This window comes from Plecotus auritus (assembly GCF_963455305.1).
Source record: "Plecotus auritus genome assembly, chromosome: 1".
Taxonomy (NCBI): domain Eukaryota; kingdom Metazoa; phylum Chordata; class Mammalia; order Chiroptera; family Vespertilionidae; genus Plecotus; species Plecotus auritus.
In genome coordinates, this window is record NC_137770.1 from 247,508,547 (window position 1) to 247,533,046 (window position 24,500).

Sequence of the window (24,500 nt, forward strand, 5' to 3'; positions counted from 1 at the left end):
ATTTTGTAATCAAAGAAAACAGGATAATTTCAAGAGAAACATCAAAAGTGCTTTATTCAAAGTAATGTCCATCGCTAGCTACACATTTCTCCCATCTTTCAGAGAATTTGTGGGTACCATCCCAATAGAACTTTTCTTATTTTGAGGCAAACCATTCAGAGACCCAATTTTCCACTTCTTCGTACGTTTTGAAGTGCTGCTCAGAGGGTGCGTGTGCCATCGATCGGAACAAATGGTCATCTGAAGGAGCAAGGTCTGGTGAACATGTCGAGTGAGTTATTACTTCCCAGGCAAGATCTTTTAACGTGTCTTTAACTGGTTTTGAAGTGTGTGATGGTGCGTCATCATGAAGCAAAATTACCTTGCTGTGTCTTCTGGCCCATTCTGGTCGTTTCACAATCAAAGCGTGGTTCCAATTGATTATTTGTTGTCAGTAGTGATCAGTATTAATGGTTTCACCTGGTTTTAGAAGCACAAAACACACCACACCTTCCTGATCCCTCCAAACGCAGAGCATCGTCTTCTTTCCAAAGCGATTTGTCCTTGCAGTCGATGTTGATGGTTGACCTGGATCAACCCATGATTTTGTGCGTTTGGGATTCTCAGAATAAATCCACTTTTCATCGCCAGTCACATTCAATGCAAAAAAGACTTTCTTTCGTGCCATTGAAGCAACGTTTTACTGATGAATTTTCGGTTTTCCATTTGTCTTCCGTTCAGTTGATGTGGCACCCATTTTTCTTCCTTTAAAACCTTTCCCCTTGCTTGTAAACAACTGGAAATTGTTTGCAGAGCGACATCTAATCTTTCTGCAAGTTGTTTTTGAGTTTGACAAGCATCTTCATCCAATAATGCTTGTAATTGTTGGTCTTCAAACTTTTTCGGTTGACCTGAATGTTCTTTGTCTTTCACATAGAAATCATCACTTTTAAAGTGTTTAAACCAGAGTTCACAAGTATCTTGAGATGGAGCATGTTCACCATAAGCTTCCTGAAGTATACGATAACTTTTTCTTCAAAAATAATGAATTAAAACTTCCTGCATACGCTCTTTTTTCTGTACAAAATTCGACACTTAAAAAAAATTTTTCTTAAATATATTTTATTGATTTTTTACAGAGAGGAAGGGAGAAGGATAGAGAGTTAGAAACATCGATGAGAGAGAAACATCGATCAGCTGCCTCCTGCACACCTCCTACTGGGGATGTGCCTGCAACCCAGGTACATGCCCTTGACCGGAATCGAACCTGGGACCCTTCAGTCCACAGGCTGACACTATCCACTGAGCCAAACGGATCAGGGCAAAATTCGACATTTTTAAGTGTAAAAATATCTATGATGTTAACACTTTCAGCAAATTTGACATATGAAGTTTTTTTTTTTTTTTTTTTTTTTTTTTTTTTTTTTTTTTAAATATATTTTATTGATATTCTACAGAGAGGAAGGGAGAGGGATAGAGAGCTAGAAACATCGATGAGAGAGAAACATCGATCAGCCGCCTCCTGCACACCTCCCACTGGGGACGTGCCGGCAACCAAGGTACATGCCCTTGACCGGAATCGAACCCGGGACCCTTCAGTCCGCAGGCCGACGCTCTATCCACTGAGCCAAACCGGTTTCGGCGACATATGAAGTTTTGAAGCTTGCTGTCAATACAACAAAATAGCATACATATCAAATCGCATATATATCAACATACGTGCAACTACGTCTATTGAAAAACATCCTCATTAGTAACTGGTGCACCTGGTACACTGCTGCAAAAAAGAAGGAACTCTTACCCTTTGCAACAGCATGGGTGGTCCTGGAGAGCATTATGCTAAGCGAAATAAGCCAGTAAGAGAAAGATAAATATCATACGACCTCACTCATTTGTGGAATATAATGAACAACATGAACTGATGATCAAAAATAGAGCCAGAGGAAAAAAAATACCTTAGAATATAACAGAAGTAATCCTGTTATTTGCAGATTTTTAATATTTCCTCTAACTTTTGTGGTATTATACTATGTTAGTACAGTTTTGGTAATATTATTATATTTAAAATATTTTTTCTTAAAATGTTAATGTTTATTGCATGTAACACTATATTTAAAGTCGTTTTTCTTGAAATATTCATGTTCACTGCATGTAAATGGCTAATTATTTTGTACCTACAATCTGGTAGTAGATTTATTTTGTATATTGTAAAAGAAATAAAATAAATGCCAAAACCGGTTTGGCTCAGTGGATAGAGCGTCAGCCTGCGGACTGAAAGGTCCCAGGTTCGATTCCGGTCAAGGGCATGTACCTTGGTTGCGGGCACATCCCCAGTAGGAGGTGTGCAAGAGGCAGCTGATCGATGTTTCTCTCTCATCGATGTTTCTGACTATCTATCACTCTTCCTTCCTCTCTGTAAAAAATCAATAAAATATATATTTTAAAAAAAAGAATATTTTTTTTTAAAAAAAGAAATAAAATAAAGGTAAGAAAAAAAGAAAAAAAAAAGAAGATACCTGAAAAATACTCCAAAATATTTGGAGGTTAAAAACAAACAAAACAAAAAAACACTTCTAAATAATCTATGGATCAAGGAGGTCACAGTTCAATTCCCAGTCAGGACACATGCCTGGGTTGTAGACTCGATCCCTCGTGGGGGGCATGCAGGAGGCAGCCAATCAATGATTCGCTCTCGCCCAGACTGTGTGACTCAGTGGTTGAGCGTTGACCTATGAACCAGGAGGTCATGGTTTGATTCCCGATTCCCGATCAGGGCACATGCCCGGGGTTGCAGGCTTAATCCCCAGTAGGGGGTGTGCTGGAGACAGCTGATTAATGGTTCTCTTTCATCACTGATGTTTCTCTTTCTCTCTTCCTCTCTCTTCCTCTCTGAAATCAATAAAAATATATGTTTTTAAAAAGCCAGGGGTCAAAGAAAAATCATAAGGGAAATTATAAAATGTTATGAGCAGAATGAAAGACAACATATCAAAATTTTGGGGATGCAGCTATAGTAATACTTAGATAGAATTTTATAAAATTAATCACGTGTGTCAGAAAAGAAGGTCTCAAATCACTAATGTAAACGTCTATCTTAAGAAACCAAAAGAATAACAAATTAAATATAAAGTAGAAAGACAGAAATAATACACTTACGAGCAAAGTTAATGGAATACAAAATAGTAAATCAATTCAACCAAAATGTGTTGTTTTTTTTAAAAAAAGAGCAATAAACGATAAACCTCTAGCCAGGTTGTCAGGAAAAAAAAAAAAAAGAGACAAAACTCAATGGAAATATCGGGAATGAAAGAAGTGGGGGAAGTGTGCAATCACCACAGAGCCCACACATTGAAAGAGATAAACTTTATAAAATAAATTGAACTCCTAGTTCAACACTGTCCCAATAAAGCAACTCTGGGTGAAGACAGCATCAGCGGGGAACTCCACCGAACATTTAAGTAGAAGTAACAGGAATGCTACACCGACTGTTCAAAGAAAAATCAGCGGAGAGAATGCTTCCTCGTTCATTCCATGAGGTAACACTCTGACACCAAAACCACACACAGATATTGGGTGACAAGAAACCTACCGACTAAATAACATACCCTGGAACATAAGATGCATAATCCTTAAAACGTTAGCGAATCCAATAGACTCTAGAGCAACCTATAGGAAGGATAACACATACATCACAACCAACTCTGGATTAGCCCAGGAACGCCACGTTCTTCAACATTTAAAAACCACCGTAACTAATTTTAACAAAACACCTCCATGATCATCTCAATAGATGTAGAAAAAGTTTTACAAAATTAAATATCCATTCATGGTAAGACTCAGCAAACTAAAATCAGAAGTATACTTCCTTCAACCTGATCTGCAAAAACCTACACCTAACATCAGACTTAACAGTAAAAGACTAAGTGCTTTTCCCCTAAGACTGGGAACAGGCCAGAACGTCTGCTCACACCACTCCTATTCAACTTCATACTAGAGGTCCTAACCCACGTAACACGGCAAGAAAAGGCAGAAGACATACAGATCGGAAAGGAAGAAACACATCACTTACAGATGACATGATCGTCGGCGTAGACAATCCTAAGGAATCTACCAATAGACCCCTAGAATAAATGGGATTTCATAGGCTATAAAGTCAATATACAAAAAAGAAAGCAGTTGCATTTCTATATACTAGCAATAAGCAATTGGATACTTAAAAATTCTAGAAGCATAATTTAAAATAGCAAGAAAAATATGAAATACTTTGAAAAGTTTTCAATACACTATATGCAAAGCCTGCAGTTTTAAGACTACAAAACTATTCTAAGAATAAATCTGGAAGACCTAACTTAATGAAGGTTCATACCACATTCATGGATCGGAAGACTCCATGTTAAGGTGTCAATGTTCCCCAAGCTGGTCTATAACTCAACACAGTGCCAGTTAAAATCCCAGCAGGTGTTTCTGTAGAAACTAGCAAGACGGTTCTAAACTTTTTATGGAAACGCGAAGGACCTAGAATAGCCAAACGCTTTTAAAAATAACAAAGCTGGGGACCACTACCACCCAATTTCACACCTTACTTCTCGGATCAAGGCGGTATGGGACTGGCAAAAGGACCGCATCTACGCAGAGTGGAACAGAGTCCAGAAGCAGGCCCACTCATGGCATCAACTGGTCTTTTATAAAAATGCCAAGGTAATGCAACAAGGAAAAGCAGGATTTTCAACACACAGTTCTGGAACAACTGGACAGCCACATACGAAAAGGATGAACTGCGACTCTTACTTTACAAAAGACACAAAAGCCCACTCAAAATGGGTCACAGATCCGATGTATAAGCTCAACCCATAAAACATCAGGAAAAACACCCAGACCAAAAGCGCTTTAAACATCAGGCGGCCAAGACGTCTCCCAGAGAACACAAGCCCAAACCGCTTCAGAGTGGGTAGCCTGGACTTGACCAAAATGTCAGACTTCAGCTCTTCATGAACGAGTGTTATCTAACGCAAAGGCAAGCCACGCGCTGGGAGAAAATAGGTGAGAAACATACCTAACAAAAGGCTTGTGTCCAGAATACGGAAAGATCTCTCACAACTCGATAATGTAAACAAGCCAATTAAAAACGGGTAAGAGACGTGAAACGCCACTTCACCACTGAGATGCAGGTGGGAAATGAGCACGTGAACAGATGCTCATCGAGTCACTAAGAGAAGGCAAACCAAAGCGATCGGGTAACACCATGACCCCTGGCACGGCTGTCACTGAGGACTGCCAGCACCCGCCTGGGGATGGAGGCCAACGGGCCTCGCACACACGGCCGGGAAACGAGCAGCAGCACTCCGAACACGGTGCGATGGGTCACTATGACGTTCGCCATGTACTTAGCTATGACCTTGCATCCACTGCTGGGTCTTCATCGAAGAGAAATGAACTGTGTCCACACAGAGACTTGTACTGAAACGTTACTAGGAGCTTTATTCCACAGCCCAAACCAGCAAACACAAATGTCCCTCTACTGCTGCTGGAGAAACAAACTGGTTCATCCACACAATGGAATACTATCCTTACTAATAAAAGGCTAAGTAGTCGTCACACACTCACGCGTGGTGCCCTCACGTCGTCACAAGATGGCTCCGCACACCGGCGTGCCCGCTGTGGAGGTGGGACCCCCAGCTCCGGCCTACCTCTTGGGGGCAATCCATCGAGGAGCCCCGAATGGATGGGCAGGGCCTAACTCTTTGGGGTGATCCATCACGGGGCTCCCATGCTGTGAGAGGGCACAGGCCAGGCTGGGGGGACCCCCCCCACCGCGAGTGCACGAATTTCGTGCACCAGGCCTCTAGTCTATATGTATAAAAGCCCATGATGATGGAACCATTACAGTGGGACGACCAGAACTACCAGTCACTATGATGCGCAGACCACCTGGGGGCAGATGCTCAATGCAGGAGCTCCCCCTGGTGGTCAGTGCGCTCCCACAGGGGAAGCCCGCTCAGCCAGAAGCCGGGCTCACGGCTGGCGGGCGCAACAGCGGTGGCGGGAACCTCTAAGGAGCAGCGAGCCAAGTGGTAAGGAGTGAGCAGGCAGGCGGTTAGGAGCGAGGGGTCCCTGATTGCGAGGGATGTGCCGGATTGCGGAAGCCGCAGGCCGGGCTGAGGGACACCGCTGCCCCCGCCCATGCACGAATTTCGTGCGTAGGGCCTCTAGCTCAGAAATAAAAAGAAATTAACACTGGCACACGTAGTGACATGGATGAACCTCAAAAGCATATGTTAAGCGAAAAAAGCCCAAGACCACATTCCGATGATCTTCCTGTCCTCTCGTTCTAACAATTCCGGACCAGAGTGACAAATTACGGAGGCACCCACCTTCATGAAGTTCATCATAAAGGGCTGTATGTCTGTATGATGAACCAAGACCCAACAGGACAAACGTTCAAGATCAGGGCGAGTATCAGCGAAGTCTTAAATGGACGGTTTAAAGGGAGGCTGCATGCCTTGTATATAGTAACTAATGAGGAATCTGGCTCCTTAGTGTAAAACGCAGGACTTACATTTCAACCATATACATGAGAACCCAGACACAACTGCCAACGTCCAGAACCAAACAGAGCCTTTAACACAGTCAACCTTGAAAGCACAAAAACAGAACATGGCCCTGACCGGTGTGGCTCAGTGGATAGAGCCTCGGCCTGCGGACTGAAGGGTCCCAGGTTTGGTTCCGGTCAAGGGCATGTACCTTGGTTGCAGGCACATCCCCAGTAGGAGGTGTGCAGGAGGCAGCTGATCGATGTTTCTAACTCTCTATCCCTCTCCCATCCTCTCTGTAAAAAAATCAATAAAATATATTTAAAAAAAACAAAAACACCAGAACATGAATTTGCCAAACAGTCGTCCTGTGGCCCGATGCTGCAGTGCTACAAGACCTCCTTTAAAAAATTCTCCAAAAGCGCCATTTCCCACCCCAACCAAACTCGTTGCTAGTTAAACATCTACAAAAGTAAAATGCAATATAACTTGTGTTTTTAAGTCCTTGTATAAGTAGAAAAATTCAAGTTGGTCTACAACTTACACAAACAAACAAAAAACCCGTGAAAATTATTAAAATTCAAATACACATTATTTTAAAGAAAAAGATGAATGATTAGCTGACACTAATTGCTGAATTCAACACAGGCCTGGTACTGGCTACTAAGCAGCAGGTTCGAGTCAGGCCTGCTTCCCAGAAGGTCTCTGCGGAGCGTCCCATCCAGCCCTCCGCTTCGCCTGTCTGAACTTCTCCTGCCCAGAGCAGCCGGGGCCTGCGATGGCTCTTTGCTTGGCGTCGGCACAGCATGTGAGTGTGGAGACAGCCTCTGGTCCCTCCCTCCTCAGCAGCCTCGACTTGGCGAGTACCACCCAGGCGCCCAGCTCCCAAAAGCCAGGGCCAAAGCTCTGCGATCCCAACAAACCTCCCCCGTTACCAGAACACGGAGTGTTTCACCTGTCTTCCAAGACCGTGAAGACACCCCACGGCCCCCGAGGTGTGAGCCCTGCTTGCAGGACGCGCAGTGACCGCTCTAGAGTCCGGACACATTGCCTTTGCATATTAATCAAAGGTAGCTTTGGATCGCCACATGGCAATGCATTAAACTGGACCTTAACTCCACACCGTATAAAACTTTAATTTCCATCCCAGGTGGGCTGTAGATCTATGGCTCAGTGGTCGGCAAACTGCGGCTCTGTTGACTAATGAGTTTGCCAACCGCTGACCTAGACTCTCGATTCCAATAATTACAGGCTGTTGTTGTTCCTTGTGATTAAGCCCCTATCCCAGTGGTCAGCAAACTCATTAGTCAACAGAGCCGCAGTTTGCCGACCACTGGTCTATGCAAAGCAGCCCAGCTGGAGTGGCTCCGTGGTTGAGCATCGACCCATGAACCAAGAGGTCCTGAGTTCAATTCCCCATCAGGGCACATGCCCACACTGGGGCTCAATCCCCAGTAGAGGGCGTGCAGGAGGCAGCTGATGGATGATGTTTCTCTTCCATCAATGTTCCTCTCTCTCTCTCCCTCTCCCTTCCTCTCTCTCTCTTAAAAAAAATTGGAATGCAAAACAATACAAGCATAAAACCGTGCTGTTCAGTAGCCCCATATCCTATGTGGCTACTGAGTATTTGAAATGTGAGCAGGATTTTGAATATTCAGTATGAAAATATAGAAAAATCTCACTAGTATTTTTTATATTGAGTACATGCTGAAATGAGCGTGGATATAGTCAAGTAAAACATATAATATCACCGGTTTCTTTTTAGTCTTTGATATGGGGCTACGAAAACATTTTCAGTTACCTACGTGGTTACATCTGTCATTCACCTGTTCCTTTGGACTGTGCCGACAGAAGAAAATACACACTGAAATGCACGGGTGAGTTCACAGGAGGAAACACTAATAAACAGAACTAAAGAAGGCAGTGACTACCACACGTTTTCTGAGAAATCCGGCCAGAGGAAAAACGAACTAGTATTCCTCAAGAGGCAGTGTAAAGGCAGCGAAAAGGGAAGCGGCCGGAAGCGGTGACGTGTGCGCTGCTATGACCGACCAGGCCCTCACTGAACAGACAACGGGTCCCACCAAGAAAGAACCCGGAGGAACAGTGGCTCTCACCGTGTGCGCACGGCCCCGGGGAGTCCCGAGCTCCTTTTCAGCGCCCCGCCAGCAAGAAGCGATCCCAGGTGCCACCGCCTTTTTCACTGCCCACACGGCCTTGACGGTGGGCAGGCGATGGGGGGTGGGCAGGCGATGGGGGGTGGGCAGGCGATGGGGGGAGCTGCCGGCCCTCACAGGACCGCAGGCTGCATTCCCCACGCCGCACTCGGTTGAAAAAGACCAGGTCTGCTAAGAATGCCCCCGTGCAGGAGGGTCCTGAACGGGGTTCAAGCCCAGCCCTGCAGCCACGTCTCTGGAACCCTCTTTGCAATGCAACAGGAAGTGCTCAGAAAGCGCTGCCGCAGGGTCGGGTCCCCGAGAAAAGCACCGCCACCCCGCAGCGCCCTGGAGAACGCCTGACAGACCGAACGACGTGGCCGTTTGCCAGACATTTTCTCAAAAAGGAATGAAATGAGCCTGTCACTTCAAGGAAAACAGCTGCCACTATGTGTGGCTAATCATTAAATCGGGGCTTTCCAGCAAGAATCGGAAGCCTGGCAAGCCTGCAGCCAGCGCGGTGAGCCAAGAGCTGCTCCGCGCTACGGCTTTGCCGACCGGCCTGGCGGTGGGGAGGACAGATGTGAGTTTCCACACTGAGCAGGGAGCGGTGTTGGCACAGCTGGGCCCGCCTCACTTGGTAAGCCACTGCTTTTACCAACGGCCTACGTGTGGGTTCCCAAATCACACGTGGGCAACGAGTCCTCCAGGGCGCGAGAGAGCGAGGACCTGGTTTACCGCAGGGGAAAGCCTGGCTACTGCCTGATTCCACACTGGAACGAACCATTAAAAACTACTTCTTGTCAGAGCTTGTTTAGAAGAAAATGCAGTTACCTAAAAGAGCTATTAAAGTATTTTCTTCATATACTTCAATCAAAACAACCTATCACAACAGACTGAGAATCTAGCATCTCCTATTATACAAACATTTAAAAGATTTTCAAAACAATGCTACTCTACTCACTAAGTTATTATTTTTTTTTTAAATATATTTTATTGATTTTTTACAGAGAGGAAGGAAGAGGGATAGATAGTCAGAAACATCGATGAGAGAGAAACATCGATCAGCTGCCTCCTGCACACCTCCTGCTGGGGATGTGCCCACAACCAAGGTACATGCCCTTGACCGGAATCGAACCTGGGACCTTTCAGTCCGCAGGCCGATGCTCTATCCACTGAGCCAAACCGGTTTTGGCTAAGTTATTATTTTTTAAAAATAATTTTTTATTGATTTCAGAGAGAGAGAGGAAGGGAGAGGGAGAGAGAGAAACAGCGATTGGCTGCCTCCTGCATGCCCTCCACCGGGGCTCAAACCCACAATCTGGGCATGCGCCCCGACTGGGAATCGAACCCGCAACCTTTTGGTGCAAGGGATGACAACCAACTGAGCCACACCGACCAGAGGCCTCACTGAATTATTTTTGTTTCAGAAAATAGTTTTCACTGACAAATAGGCTGCTGCTCTCGGCGTGCACGTCAGCTCATCTACAACCCCCGACGCTCGGACGCCTCCTCCACGTGATCCAGACACCGGGACACGGGACACGGGACACCACGCCACGGCAGCGAGTGCGCCGAAAGGTGACAACCGAGAAGCGACATCTGTGCGTCTCAAACAGAATACATGAGACACAACGTAAGGCTCCTGCGCTGACATCTGTATCAAGTTCAAGCAGCAGGAACACCAAGGACAATGTGTGGGACGGAGGGCCGGCGGTCTGGCCAACCAAGGGCAGGCGCGAGCGAGCTCGGTGAGAAGGGGAGGCCTCCCGGGGCGCAGAGGGGAAGTGCTGGGGGCAATGCTGGGCTCGGGGCCTGTGCTGTAGAGACTGAACCCACACGGACCAGCAGTCCCTCAGTGACAAGGGTCAGTTTCACTGCTAACAAGTGGGACAACCGAGACCAAGTGAAGCCCGCCTCTCTGCGGACGGCAACAAGATCACCCACTACAGGCCACATCCAGGCGCTGAACGGAGGAGCCGCGAGGAGAGGGAAGCGTTCACGTAGGACACAGCCAGTAGCCCGTTAGGACCAAGGGGCCGCAGGTGGTTTCAGTGCAAGAAAAAGAAAAACGGGCCCTTGCGGCTTGGCGCAGTGAGTAAAGCTCTGGCCTGCGGACGGAAGGGCCCCAGGTTCGAATCTGTGCAAGGGCACAGGCTCGGGCTGCAGGCTCCATCCCCAGTGGGAGGCGCGCAGGAGGCAGCCGAGCCATGATTCTCTCTCATCATTGATGTTTCTATCTCTTTCTCCCTCTCCCTTCCTCTCTGAAACCAATAAAAATATATTTCTTAAAAATAAATAAAATAAAAATATATTTTAAAAAAGAAGGAAAGGAACAATGTATGAAGATTTAATCATTTTAACCTATATTCACCCAGCACAGCCTTGAAACATGTAAATCAAAATGGAAATATTTTAAGGAAAGAAAGACAAATATACACGATAGTAGGAGACTTTAACGGATATTACTCTGAAATCCAGAGTGTTAAGCACACAAAGAACCAATAAAAATACAAAAGGATTAGGAGCATAATTAACAAGGGAAGACATGGAGTTCTCGATCTCCACCCTGAGGAGACATTTTCAAGCTCCCACGGACATTCATAAAAACTTAACCACTTATTGTGAAACTGACCACAGACCATGCCCTCTAATTCTAACAGCAGCAAAGTAAAAGTATGATTAAAGGTAATCCTCGAGAGATATATTTGGATATTTATGAATAGTAGATAATTCATAGTTCAAAACAGAAATACTGAAAATTGGGTAATACTTAAAATTGAGCCAATACAACTAACATTTTGAAATCTAGGGCATCCATTGGAGGTTTCCAGCACATATACCAGAGAAGGATAGAAACTGGTGGGGAAGAAAGAACTCGACTGAGGAAGGCAGGAGAGCAGCCACGGAGAGAGGAGAAGCCCTGCATCCGTGGCCGCACCAGCAGGCCGGCTGGGAGGAAGGCCCAGTGACTCCTTGCAGGCCTCCTGGCCGCGGCCTGGGGACGGGCTCTCACTCCTCCTCCGAGGCAGCCGCTGAGCGAGGCTCAGGCTCCCACAGGTCTCCAGGGATGAGCACGGGAATGCAGCTCCCCGAAGCAGAGGGCACCCAAGCTCAGGCTCCAAGACACCCGTCTGCCGCCCTCAGAGGCTGGAGCGCAGCCCCTACCTCTCGGGCACGCACCCCTCCCGGAACAAGACACCCGGAGAACACGTGTCTGGCTTACTGACAGGTGTCCGCGCTGCCACCTTCCTACACAGCAACCCGAACACCTCAGAGGAACAGACAAGAACCTGGTGGCAGAGGATGCCTTGGAAGATGAGGAGGACGGCGAGGAGACGGGTGCAGAGGACAGTAACGGGCTGTGCTCATGGGTACCTTTCAGCGTTTACTGTGTGGCCCACAGCATTCACTAACCAAATACCTATCACACACACACAGAGCTGCAGGAATGCATGAAACAGACCAAGTAAAAGGAGAGACATTTTAAAATTACAAAGCTCTTCTTTGAAGAGACAAAATGGACAGACTTCTAGCAAGACTGGTTAAAAAAAGGGGGGGGGGGCAGAAATATGAGGAATTCCAAGAGTTGCATCTACAAATACGGTCAGAATTAAAGAGACGGTCTGCACACAACTGCATACCAATAGCTGATAATTTCTAAGAATATAGTTTACCAAAACCAACCTGAAAAGAAATGGAAATTTAAAAAGTTAAACCGGGAGTTTTACATTCACAGACACATGCATGGTTTGAAGGGAGCGAAAGGAGATGGTGACAGCGGGAAGGGAGGGCGGGGCAAAGGCGGGTTATTTAACAAGCGGACAATTCTAGAGCATCTGCCTTCTCCTGGGCGGGACCCAGGACAGAAGAAAAGACCTGTGACATGTAAGAGGACAAGAACAGCCCGGCGGCGTGGCTCAGTGGTGGAGCGCTGACCCAGGCCCAAGAGGTCATTGACTCGATTCCCGGTCGGGGCACAGGCCTGAGTTGCGGGCTTGATCCCCAGGAGGGGATATGCAGGAGGCAGCCGATCAATGAGTCTCTCCCATCATTGATGTTTCTCTCGCTCCCTTTCCCTTCCTCTCTGAAATCAATAAACATATGCTTAATTAAAAAAAAAAAAAAAAAGAGGAAAAGAATAACCAAGCATAAAGCCTTGGGGGGATGGAAAGGGATAGGTCCCTGGAAGCCCCCAGACTGGGGTCCACTTCGAGCTTGGCCCTGAAGTGGGGAGCTCAGCAGCTGAGCTGAGCAGGGCAGAGATGGGGTGGGGAGCTGGGAAGAGAGAAAGAAAGGTTCCCACCCACTTGGGGTGTGGTGACTTAGCCAGAGCAAAGTCCAAATCCAGAAGCAGCTCCACATCCATCAACAGTGAATGAGAAAACAAATGGTGTGCAGCTTTACAGTTTGTTCAGCAATACACACAACTATGCCGAGTTACAGGGGACTGAGACACCCGGGAAAAGGAAGACCGTGGGGACGGAATCAGGGCGATGGTTACAAGGGCTGGGGTGCGAGGGGAGGGTGCTGCCCATGAAAGTGAACAAGGGAGCTTGTGCGATGGTGGTGGGCACACAACTGCGTTTGTCAAACTCACTGAACTACATTCACTTTAAAAGGGCGAATTTTTCCACATGTAAATTACATCTTTTCTTTTTCTTAATACATATTTTATTGATTTTTTACAGAGAGGAAGGGAGAGGGATAGAGAGCCAGAAACATCGATGAGAGAGAAACATCGATCAGCTGCCTCCTGCACACCCCCTACTGGGGATGTGCCCACAACCAAGGTACATGCCCTTGACCGGAATCGAACCTGAGACCCTTCAGTCCGCAGGCCGACGCTCTATCCACTGAGCAACACCGGTCAGGGCAAAATTACATCTTTTTTTTAAAGGCCAATTTTAACCAGCTTGAACAAAGCGGCCAACTTTATGAAAGCAACAGAAGGTCTAAGTCTATAAACATAGGCCAACGAGACACCTTGGTGACGCTGGTGTCACTCTTTTATTTTTAAAATATATTTTATTGATTTTTTACAGAGAGGAAGGGAGAGGGATAGAAAGTCAGAAACATCGATGAGAGAGAAACATCGATCAGCTGCCTCCTGCACACCTCCTATCGGGGATGTGCCCGCAACCAAGGTACATGCCCTTGACCGGAATCGAACCCGGGACCCCTCAGTCCGCAGGCTGACACTCTATCCACTGAGCCACACCGGTCAGGCTGGGGTCACTCTTTTTTGATGAGGAGAAAAGCCACTGGATAATCCATTATCAGGGCAAACTGGGAGTTTGGAAGCGAGACTCCCCGAATGGCAAGAGAAATCGGAGATGCTTCCACTTGCGCCCCAAACCAGGAAGGGAAGCAGCAGCCCTTCCGCAAAGCAGCAGGTGAGACAGGGCTGCACAGGCAGGAAGGGCAGCGGAGCTGAGGGGACAGAGCGCTGGGCGGGGGGAGACCGACACCCGGGGGCGGCGCCCAGGAACCAGCCGCACGAGGGGCAGGAAAACGCTCCTGCCGGCAGCAGGGAGGACCGCACACCTGAGCGCACGGAAAGGAAACAAGGGAAGTGACGAAGCAGGAGGTCTGAGGGCTGAAAACTCAACGCTGCCCGCCCACCTTCCTATTCTCCAGTGGGGGGTCCCACGGTCTGTCCTTCCTTGTTCATTCGTTTACTCATTCGCTAACTGGGATACTTCGGGTACCGACCATAGCCCGGCACGGCACTGTCCTCGGTAAGGAAACACGACTCAGAAACACTGCCCTCCCGGAGCACGTGCCAGTGAGGAAGGAATGCAAAGCGAATACGGCCCTGGCCCATTTGCCTCAGTGGAGAGAGCGTGGGCCTGCGGACCAAGGGGTCCCGGGTTCGATTCTGGTCAAGGACACAAGGCTCCTCCTCAGCCCGGCCCTGGTCGGGGCGCATGCAGGAGGGAACCGATTGCTGTGTTATTCTCACATTGATGCTTCTCTCTGTCTTTCCCTCTCTCTCCCACTATCCGTAAAAATCATGGAAAAGTATCCTCGGGTGAGGATGAACAACCAAAAACAAAGTGAATACGCAGTGGTCAGAAAGAGGCGCCAGAGGGACAGAGCAGAAGGGGCATGTGGGAGGCCAAAATCCATTTCTTTTCAGGTTTAGTTATTAAGGCACTACTCCAGAAAACGCCGCATGATCGGGGGTGCTGCCTTTAAGGAAACCCCAAAACAGAAGTCCTGGCTCAGTGGCAGACAGCAAGGAGGCAGAGAAGACCAGGAGGCCAAGACAGCGTGCCCTGCGCGGCAGGGACCCAGCCGGGAGCAGCTCAGGTCAGAAGACGGCTCACACGGACAGCTGCTTCCAAGCAGAGACCAAAGGAGCAGGGAGCCCCAGATTGTGGGGCCTCAAATGGCTGCGAAAGCCAACTCCCTCCCAAACCCAAAGAGCAGATCTGACAGGCCTTTCAGAGCCAAGGCCCCCAAGCCACAGGCTGGGCCAACAATCAGATTGAGGGTGGGGCCTTCCCCGCAAGCCTGGGCCTCAAGAAAGCCCCCCTTCGCTGAGACATGAATCAAGGAAAAGGGAGGAAAGCCGGACGTGAGCGCGGCCTCTGGGAGAGAATTTCGGGTGAGCTGCCAGCACACAGAGGTGTCTAGAGCCTCCTAGCTTTTCCGCAAACGGCTTTGCCAGAGAAATCCTGAGACCAGACTGAAAAGCACACCTTTGAGCCCCACAAGCTAGCTAACCAAGCTGTCTGAGCAGGCGGGCAGGGTCCCTACCGCCTCCTGCAGGGGTGACGGGGAAGCCAGGGGGAGAGCCCAGCAGGTGCGAGTGGAGCAGGGACCAGAGGGTGGCACCGGAAGGAGCTGTTCTCCGAGGGCAGACCCGTATCGTCTCACTGCCAGGAAGCCCACCCCCACCGGCTAGGAGTCAGGGAGCGCGGGAGCTCTGCCGCGCACTCACCGCTGGCTGGTCCAGGCCGCCGTGCTTCTCCTCCTTCTCCACGGTCCGCCGGCAGTCAGGGCACACCCACAGCGGCAGGTGCAGCACACTGTTGCCCTTGGGAGCCACAGAAAGGGCCAATTTGCTCGCAGTCTTAATCCCACTCTCTAGGAAGGAAGAGTCTTTCCGCTCGCTTCTGCACAGAAGACAGTAGTCCCCGGCGGGGTAGGGTGGAGTTCTGTGATTCATGCCAAAGTTAAAAGGAGTCTGGAACAGAAAAACGTTTTCCATTTCAACACATAATCCACAAAACCGAGATCATTAGAAAATACATGCAGCCCTGAGATGACAATGCATGTGTGTTTAGGGAAAGAAACATCAAATGGAGAACTTGGGGGAGAAAACTGTACCGCGTGTTCTAGGGTCTCATCATACTTCAAATAAGATAGTGACGCCCCAGGAGCATGTTAGGAGGAGTTAGAAACTCTCCAACGGGCCCTGCACCCAGACTTCTGTATTAGCTCCCGCTATGCGGTGTGTCCCAGTGCTCCGACTGAGGAGGCACCAGGATGCTTTGCATCGACCAAGTTCAGAGTCACCACTCTAGGTCTGTCTGTGCATTGCTCAGGCCCGGGGTGCAAGTCAGCAGGCTCAACCCACCTCCAAGGTGGCTGTTGGGGGTCCCCCCCTCCCCCACAAAACCCAGTCTCCCTTCCAGCTAGACAGCTACCCGATCTCGATGTCCACTTTTTCAAACAGGTCTTAAACTATAGGGTGAGGGTGGGGTGGAAGCCTCCAGGGCAGGAGAAAGAAGCAAGATGATGACCCTATCCCCGCGGTCGGCAAACTGCGGCTCGCGAGCTACATGCGGCTCTTTGGCCCCTTGAGTGTGGCTCTTCCACAAAATAACACGGCCTGGGCGAGTCTATTTTGAAGAGGTGGCATTAGAAGAAGTTTAAGTTTAAAAATTTGGCTCTCCAAAGAAATGTCAATCGTTGTCCTGTTGGTATTTGGCTCTGTTGACTAAGAGTCTGCCGACCACTGCCCTATCCTCTCCAAAAGATTACCAATCGCCCTAACAGGAAAGTAAAATTGCCTTTAAAACACACCAACAGGCTCCCAAGGTACAAACAGGCCTAATGGACGGGGGGGGGAGGGGGGGGGGTGGAGGCGGGCACGGGGGGAGACAGGGGACATCTGTAACAGTGCCAGTAAAATACGTAAATAAGAAACGGGCTAATGTCACAAGGTCAGCAAGCAGGCACCAAGATTTTAACCCAAATCAGCCTGAGCCCAAGAGGAATCACCTGCACCTTAGAGGAAACATCCATAACCCTGAAGAGGTTCGAGCGAGCACACCTGGGCAACAGGTGAGCGGGGAAGCCAGGTGTGGCCTTCCAGAGGCAGGCAAGCTCGGCCACAGCTCACGCACGATGGAGGCGATGGAAACCCGCCCCCCCACCCCGCCCCCCGCCCCCCCCACCCCGCCCCCCACCCCCAGGATGAATCAGGAGGGAGGCAGCCCCGGGCTCCGCTGGCTGGACTTGGGGCTATGTCACATCCCCAGTTTCCCTACAGGCCCCCTCCACGCCCACCCAGCCACCAGGCCTCCATGGGCCCTCGGCTCCTCCCTGTCCTCCAGCCCCGAGGCTCACACATGCCCTTGTGAACTGGGCCACCCACAGGTGCACCCAGCTCCACCGAAGCCCAGAGGCCAGATGGGAGCAGGTGCTTAAACAGGGGCCGAGAGAATGAATGAACAAATGACAGCAGCACTGGGACCGAAGAGGGGCCTGCACGGGGTTCTTACCTTTGACAAACCAGGGGTCAAACCTGCTTATGCCTGTCACACCCACAGGGGTGCAAGGACTGACCCAAACCCAGCTGAGCAGCCAGCCATGTGAATGTCTGGGGTGCGAGGGGAGAGGACGGAGCCCTATCTCTCAGTGGTATTCTAGAAGGCTCCAGACTGCTCCTCAAACCATGGGACACCATGGGAGTCACTGATGCTCTCTGTCCCAACAGAGTGAGAAGTCTAAATTATGACCATTTCCCACACCACGCTGACTTCGCCTGTGTAACCCCAAGGCCACGTCTTGTCCCTGCTCCTGGAGAACAGCCCGCCTCCAACAGAATGGCCCGGCCTTCATACCTTTCTCGGCCATCCCTCACCCACAAGGACATGCTGCGTTCCAAGGTTACAAAGGCCCCAAGCCGGAATCAAAAGAGCCGGCACTGGCTTGAGAGCACCCCCTTCAGCAACCGTGCATCTGTCTGTCCATCCAGCATTTCCTGGGAGCCCACCACGTGCCAAGGCACGGTCCAGGCGCCGGGGGCACAGTGGTGAATAAGACAGAGATCCCGGTCCTGAGAGTTAATGTTCTTGTCAAAGACAAATAAGACAGGTAAGTAAAATTCATTAGGAGAACCACGAAGACAGTGCAGGTAAATGCCGGTCTCACCACCTCCCACAACCACATCAAAATAACAACTAAAATACAGAACAACCATCATTCAAAACCACCTGAAAGCTGGCTGAATGGAAGTCCTACAACTAGAGCAGGAAAGAAGAAAGCACATCGAGACTGAAGGAGGGACGGAGGTGAGGGACAGGCTGGTCCAACACCCACGTGTGGCCATTTTTTAATATGCAGAGGCTTCCTATGAGAAGCAAGGGGTCCTAGCCCCACACCAGATCCCCCATCCAGGTTCCAGAGCAGGGGTCCTCAAACTACGGCCCGCGGGCCACATGCGGCCCGCCGAGGACATTGATCCGGCCCGCCGGGTGCCACTGCCTGTCCTGCTTAGCAGCCTACGCGTCCCGGGCCCGCAGTGCGCATAGGAATTTGTTCATAGTTTTTTTTTAAACTATAGTCAGGCCCTCCAACGGTCTGAGGGACAGTGAACTGGCCCCGTTTAAAAAGTTTGAGGACCCCTGTTCCAGAGCAAGGAAGAGAAGTCCCAAAACTTCAGGCTGTAAAAACCAGTGAGGATTGTGACTGAGTGGCACAGAGGCTGCTGGAGACCCAGGCAATTCCTCTTAAAGGACCAGCACACAAACTTACTTGGACTCCCGCTGGGGCAGTGGCTTTGGGGGATCCAGGGACCTACAGGGAGGAACTGGACTGTGTGGCATCAGGGCAGGAACTCAGGGGCGGCTTTCTCCCGGTCAAGGATGCTCGCGGGGTCATCGTTCCTATGCTGATACACACACACACCCGTCGCAGAGCTGACTGGCAGCCATATCTGAGTTTCCATCAGCCTGGTGATTCCCTGAGGCCACACCCCATCCAATTTTCAGCCCCACCCAAGCTGTTTGCAGCGGTTTTGATGTATGAATGGCCTATCCTGGCTCAGGCTTCACACTTTCCTAAAATCTCTCAAACAAGCAGCAGCTGGTGTCAGCACACCCCATAACTATCAATAAGGGGCCCAAGACCCGGCATTAGCACCAGCCTACCTTGCTTCACAGCTTGCCCTCACCTGGCGTTTCCAAGCCCAGTACAAGTAACAGCCATATGCAGATAGCTCTGTAGCTCCTACAGGGTGGCCCCCCAGGCAGTGGCTGACTTTGTACCACCTGGGAGGCACCAGACCCGGTACACCTGGCGGACAGCTTCAGACCACACCAGATTACAACTGTACACATCCACAAGCGACACACTCAAGGGGCAGACTCAGTGAGCACCAAAGCTCCACTGAAGCAAGTCCTGCTCCACAGGGGTGTCTCCTGCACAGCAGCTCTCCCACGATAGTTTGCACAGCCAATTGGCCTGGAGGTCACCTCTTCCCAGTGATACCAAGAGCAATCAAGGCTCAACTACAACAAGACTGAGCACACAGACCACACAGGGGCACACCTAAAGTGTCCAGCTCAGGTGACTGGGGTGGCTGAGTCATTGGGCCCTATAGGAAACCTATTACACAAGGCCTTTCTACCAATTCCAGGAAACATAGCAGCTCTACCTAATACATAGAAACAAATACAGGGAAGCAGCTAAAACGGAGAGACAAAGAAACATGTCACAAATGAAAGGACAGAAGAAATCTCCAGAAAAAAAACTAAATTAAATGGAAGCAAGCAGACTACTGGATACAGAGTTCAAAACAATGGTTATAAGGTTGCTCAAGGATCTTCATGAGAATTTCAAAGACATGAAAAAGGTCCAGTCAGAAATGAAGGATACACTAACTGAAATGAATAATTTACAGGGAACCAACAGCAGAGTAGAGGATGCCGAGAATCAAATCAACGATTTGGAATATAAGGAAGCAAAAACACCCAATCAGAAGATCAAAGAGAGTAAGAAAATATGAAGATAGTATAAGGAGCCCCTGGGACAACTTCAAACATACCAACGTTCGTATTATGGGGGTGCCAGAAGAAGGGAGAGAGCATGATATTGACAACCTATTTGAAGAAATAGTGACAGAAAACTTCCCCCACCTGGTGAAAGAAATAGACTTACAAGTCCAGCAAGCACAGAGAGTCTTACACAAGAGGAACCCAAAGAGGACCACACCAAGTCACATCATAATTAAAATGCCAACAGTTAAAGACAAAGAGAGAATCTTAAAAACAGTAAGAGAAAAACGGTTAGTTACCTACAAGGGTGTGTTCATACAACTATCAGCTGATTTCTCTACAGAAACTATGCAGGCCAGAGGGAGTGGCAAGAAATATTCAAAATGATGAATAGCAAGGACCTCAATCAAGATTACTCTACCCAGCAAAGCTCTCATTTAGAAATAAAGGGCAGATAAAGAGCTTCACAGACAAGCAAAAGCTAAAGGAGTTCATCACCACCAAAGCAGGATTAAATGAAATGTTGATGGGTACTCTGTAAGAAGAGGAAGAAGAAAAAAAGATCAAAAATATGAACAATAAAATGGCAAAAAATACTATCTATCAACAATTGTATAAAAAAATCAAAATAAATCTAATGAACAAAATAAACTGATGAATAAAACAGAACCAGAGGCATGGAAACATGGACAGACTGACGAATCTCGGGGGGCGGGGTGTGAAGGGGGCAGGGAGAGATTAACCAAAAATCTTATAGACATATATGCATTACCTATGGACACAGACAATAGGGTGGTGAAGGCCTGGAGTGGGGAGGGAACCAGGTGGAGGGGAGAAACTGGGGTGCGGTGGGGAGACATTTATAATACTATCAAGAATAAAGATTTAAAAAAAACACAGAACACCAGATAGTGGTGACTGAGAAGGAGAAAACAGAGCAGAAAAGAGTGCCTGGGGCTGGTGATGGTGCCCTTTAGCGTGGCCAGCCCTGGGGCAGGGGCGGGGAGGGAGCAGCGAGCCAGGAAAGGCCTGGTCTCCTGTCCTAACAAGGGGATAGGCTATGTGCACAGAAGAGATAAAATGTGACAACGGAAAGGAGCAAGGAAATGGGAGAAGCCACCCAGGAGTGAGGTGGCCGTGAGGTCGCTGTGACGGAGAGCTAACCAGACCTCTGAGGAACCAGGTGTCAGGGACGAGGAGGAGCAGAGGCAAGGACAATTCCACAGGGTGTGGGCTGAGCGTGTGGAGTGGCTCCGATGAGAAGACCGCTTCCACAGATCCTGAAATCCACTAGGGGCCAGGCATCCTGAAGGGTCTGACAACAGCAGGCAAAGATGGATGGCAGGGAGGCCCTGCTGGTTACTGAGGGACAGCAGACACACAGACACAGGCATGACCACTGCACCTCCAGGGGCAGTCCATCTCCAGGAAAAAAGGACGTTGCCAGGGGTACAGAGTGGGACCACAGGAGGACACGGTTCTAACAAGAGCAAAGGTAAGTTGTGAAAAACAAAGGCGCCGTGTGAAGATCGGGGAGCGCACTGGGAGCCGAGGAGCAGCACGTGCAAATGTGGGTCGGGTCAAGGGGCAGGATGAAGGCCAAGGCTGGGGAGGTTTCTCAGAAGGAGATGGCACGGCCCAGTTTCCATCCTAAAAAGAAACTCCGCTGCATGACAAAGAATGAGCTCTGGGAGGAAACAATGTACGCAAGGCTGTTGCAGGTGGTCCCAGGCACAGGTGGGAGGCACGAAGGAGCAGAGCAGTCAGACTGGGGGCGTAGAAGGTCGAGCCACAGGACCCGCCAACGGACCTGAGGGTGCAACGAGGACACCCGGTAACATGCCGATAACAGAGATGCCGGGCAGGGGGACAGGCTGGGACAGCGAAGAACCAAGGGTTGCTCTGGGCGCTGCACATATGAAGTGGGTGTTCGGTTCCAAACAGCAGGGGGATTGTTTCGGAATGAACACTCAGGGAAAGGATGCAGCTGGACATATGATTTGGGATCCCCAGCCTGTGTTCAGGAAAGCCATGGGGCTAGCTGCAGTCATCCATGGAGAGGTCACAGACAATGTCCTGAACCAAAGGCAAAACTGCTGACGCTGGACCAACATGCTCAAATACGAAGCTACTTCTCCCAGGAGGTGACACTCTCCCCTCCACTCCTTTTCCAGCAAAGCAAGTAACAAACAGGTTACTGCAAAACACACATGCACACACAACACCTGACTATGGTTCAAGGTGTCCAAACAACAATGCCCCACCGGGTGGTTACTCTCCTAACTGTGATTGAACGTGAAGCACAAATATAAATTCCAGCGATCTTTTTGAAAACACTTTACAGCTGTGCTAAAGTAGAACTGAGGTACAATAAGCTGAAAATACCTGCAGCATGCACTGTGAATAATGGTGACATGTGTACGCCTGTGAAAACATCACAATAACCCTATATAATAAAAACGTAGTATGCAAATTGTCCCCTCGACGGGAGTTCTTCCGAGAGTTCGACCAGCGGGCAGGCCGCCCGGCCTGGGCAAGGGAGGGAGGCCCCGGCCAGCAGCAGCAGCTGCTGGGGACCCTACCAGTGCACGAATTTTGTGCACTGGGCCTCTAGTCAGGATAAGGAACACTCCCATTGCCCACTCCAAGTTACTTGTGCCTCTTTTTACCCCACTTCTACTCCCTTCTGCTCCAATCCTGCCCCAGTCACAGGCAACCACTGGACTGAATTGTCTCTAAAGACTAATTTGCAATTTCTAGAACTCTTTAAAATGGTGCCACACAACATATCCTCTTCAGTCTGGCTTGTTTTGCAGAGTATTGTTATCTGGAGGTGATCCCATATATGCATGTATCAGAAACGTTTCCTTTCATTACTGAATACCACTGCACTGTGTGGGTGAGCCACAACTTTTTATGCATTCTCCCATTTGGAGATATTCTGGTTGTTTCCAGTTTGGGGCTATTACAAAGAATAGCTGCTGCCTTGACCGAGTGGCTCAGTTGATTGAAGTCGTCCCCTACACCAAAAAGGCTGTGGGTTCCGATCCTGGTCAAGGCACGTAGCTAGGCTGTGGGTTTGATCCCCAGTCAGGGCGCGTACAAGGAGGAAACCAACCCATGTTTCTCTCTCTCCCTTCCTCTCTAGCATCAGTAAAAACATATCCTCCGGAGATTTAAAAGAAGAATAGCTTCTTCCCTAACCGTTTTGGCTCAGTGGAGAGAGCGCTGGCCTGTGGACTCAAGGGTCCCAGGTTTGATTCCAGTCAAGGGCATGTACCTTGGTTGTGGGCACATCCCCAGTAGGAGGTGTGCAGGAGGAAGCTGATTGATATTTCTCTGTCATCGATGTTTCTAACTCTCTATCCCTCTCCCTTCCTCTCTGTAAAAAATCAATAAAATATATTAAAAAAAAAAAAAAGAATAGCTGCTATGGACACTCATGTTCACCTCTTGATGTCTGGTAGGTGCATGTCTTTTTTTATCCTCACCCACGGACATGTTCATTGACTGTAGAGAGAGGAAGGGAGAAAGAAACATCAACTTGTTGTTCCACCTATTCATGCATTCATTGGTTGGTTCTTGTCATGTGCCCTGACCAGGGATTGAACCCAACAACCTTGGTGTATCAGGACAATGCTACAACCAACTGAGCAATCCGTCAGGGCAGGCATGTCTAACTTGTAAGAAGTTTCCAAGGTTCTCCCAAAGACCACTTCTGGAGAGTTCTGGTGAACTACGTCCTCATCCACGTGGTAACTTGTTTTAACTGTAGCCATTGTAATGACTGTGTGGCAACTGTCTCACTGTGGCTTTCCCTAGTAATTACGTTAAATATCCTTTCACAGGCTTATACAATATCTATTCAAATCTTTGGCCTGGCTCAGGCTTACCAATTTTATTAATCTTAAAAGAATTAATTAGCTTTTGGCTTCATGGATTTTCCATATTTAAAATTGTTTCTCATTAATGTTTGCTTTTATGTTATTACTAGAGGCCCGGTGCACGAAATTCGTGCACAGGGGCGGAGGGTGTCCCTCAGCCCAGCCTGCACCCTCTCCAATCTGGGACTCCTCGAGGGATGTCCGACTGCCCATTTAGGCCCGATCCCACCTGCCCGTTTAGACCCGATTCCAGTGGGAGCCAAGTGGGATCGGGCCTAAACGGGCAGTCAGACATCCCTCTCACAATCCAGGACTGCTGGCTCCCAACCACTTGCCTGCCTGCCTGCCTGACTGCCCCTAACCGTTTCTGCCTGCCAGCCTAATCACCCCCTAACCACTCCCCTGCCAGCCTGATCGATGCCTAACTGCTCCCCTGCCGGCCCAATTGCCCCTGCCTTCCCCTGCCGGCCTGGTCACCCCTAACTGCCCTCCCCTGCTGGCCATCTTGTGGTGGCCATCTTTTTTATTTTTTTTTTAAATATATTTTATTGATATTTTTACAGAGAGGAAGGGAGAGGGATAGAGAGCTAGAAACATCGATGAGGTAGAAACATCGATCAGCTGCCTCCTGCACACTCCCCACTGGGGATGTGCCCGCAGCCAAGTTACATGCCCTTGACCGGAATCAAACCCGGGACCCTTCAGTCCGCAGGCCGA

The 24,500-nt window shown here is 49.0% G+C and overlaps 1 protein-coding gene across 5 annotated transcripts in view; it reads right to left on the reverse strand.

The window, feature by feature from the left end:
* The window catches only part of FAM193A (family with sequence similarity 193 member A), a 106,213-nt gene that overhangs the window by 56,151 nt on the left and 25,562 nt on the right, over nt 1–24,500 (reverse strand). For 4 of the 5 annotated variants that reach the window (XM_080685430.1, XM_080685431.1, XM_080685429.1 and 1 more), the window contains exon 2: nt 15,615–15,860. In XM_080685430.1, the coding sequence (XP_080541556.1) occupies nt 15,615–15,860 (246 nt within the window). Of the gene's footprint in view, nt 1–15,614; nt 15,861–24,500 lie in introns of those variants that run through there. The other variant, XM_080685433.1, reaches the window with a different exon arrangement.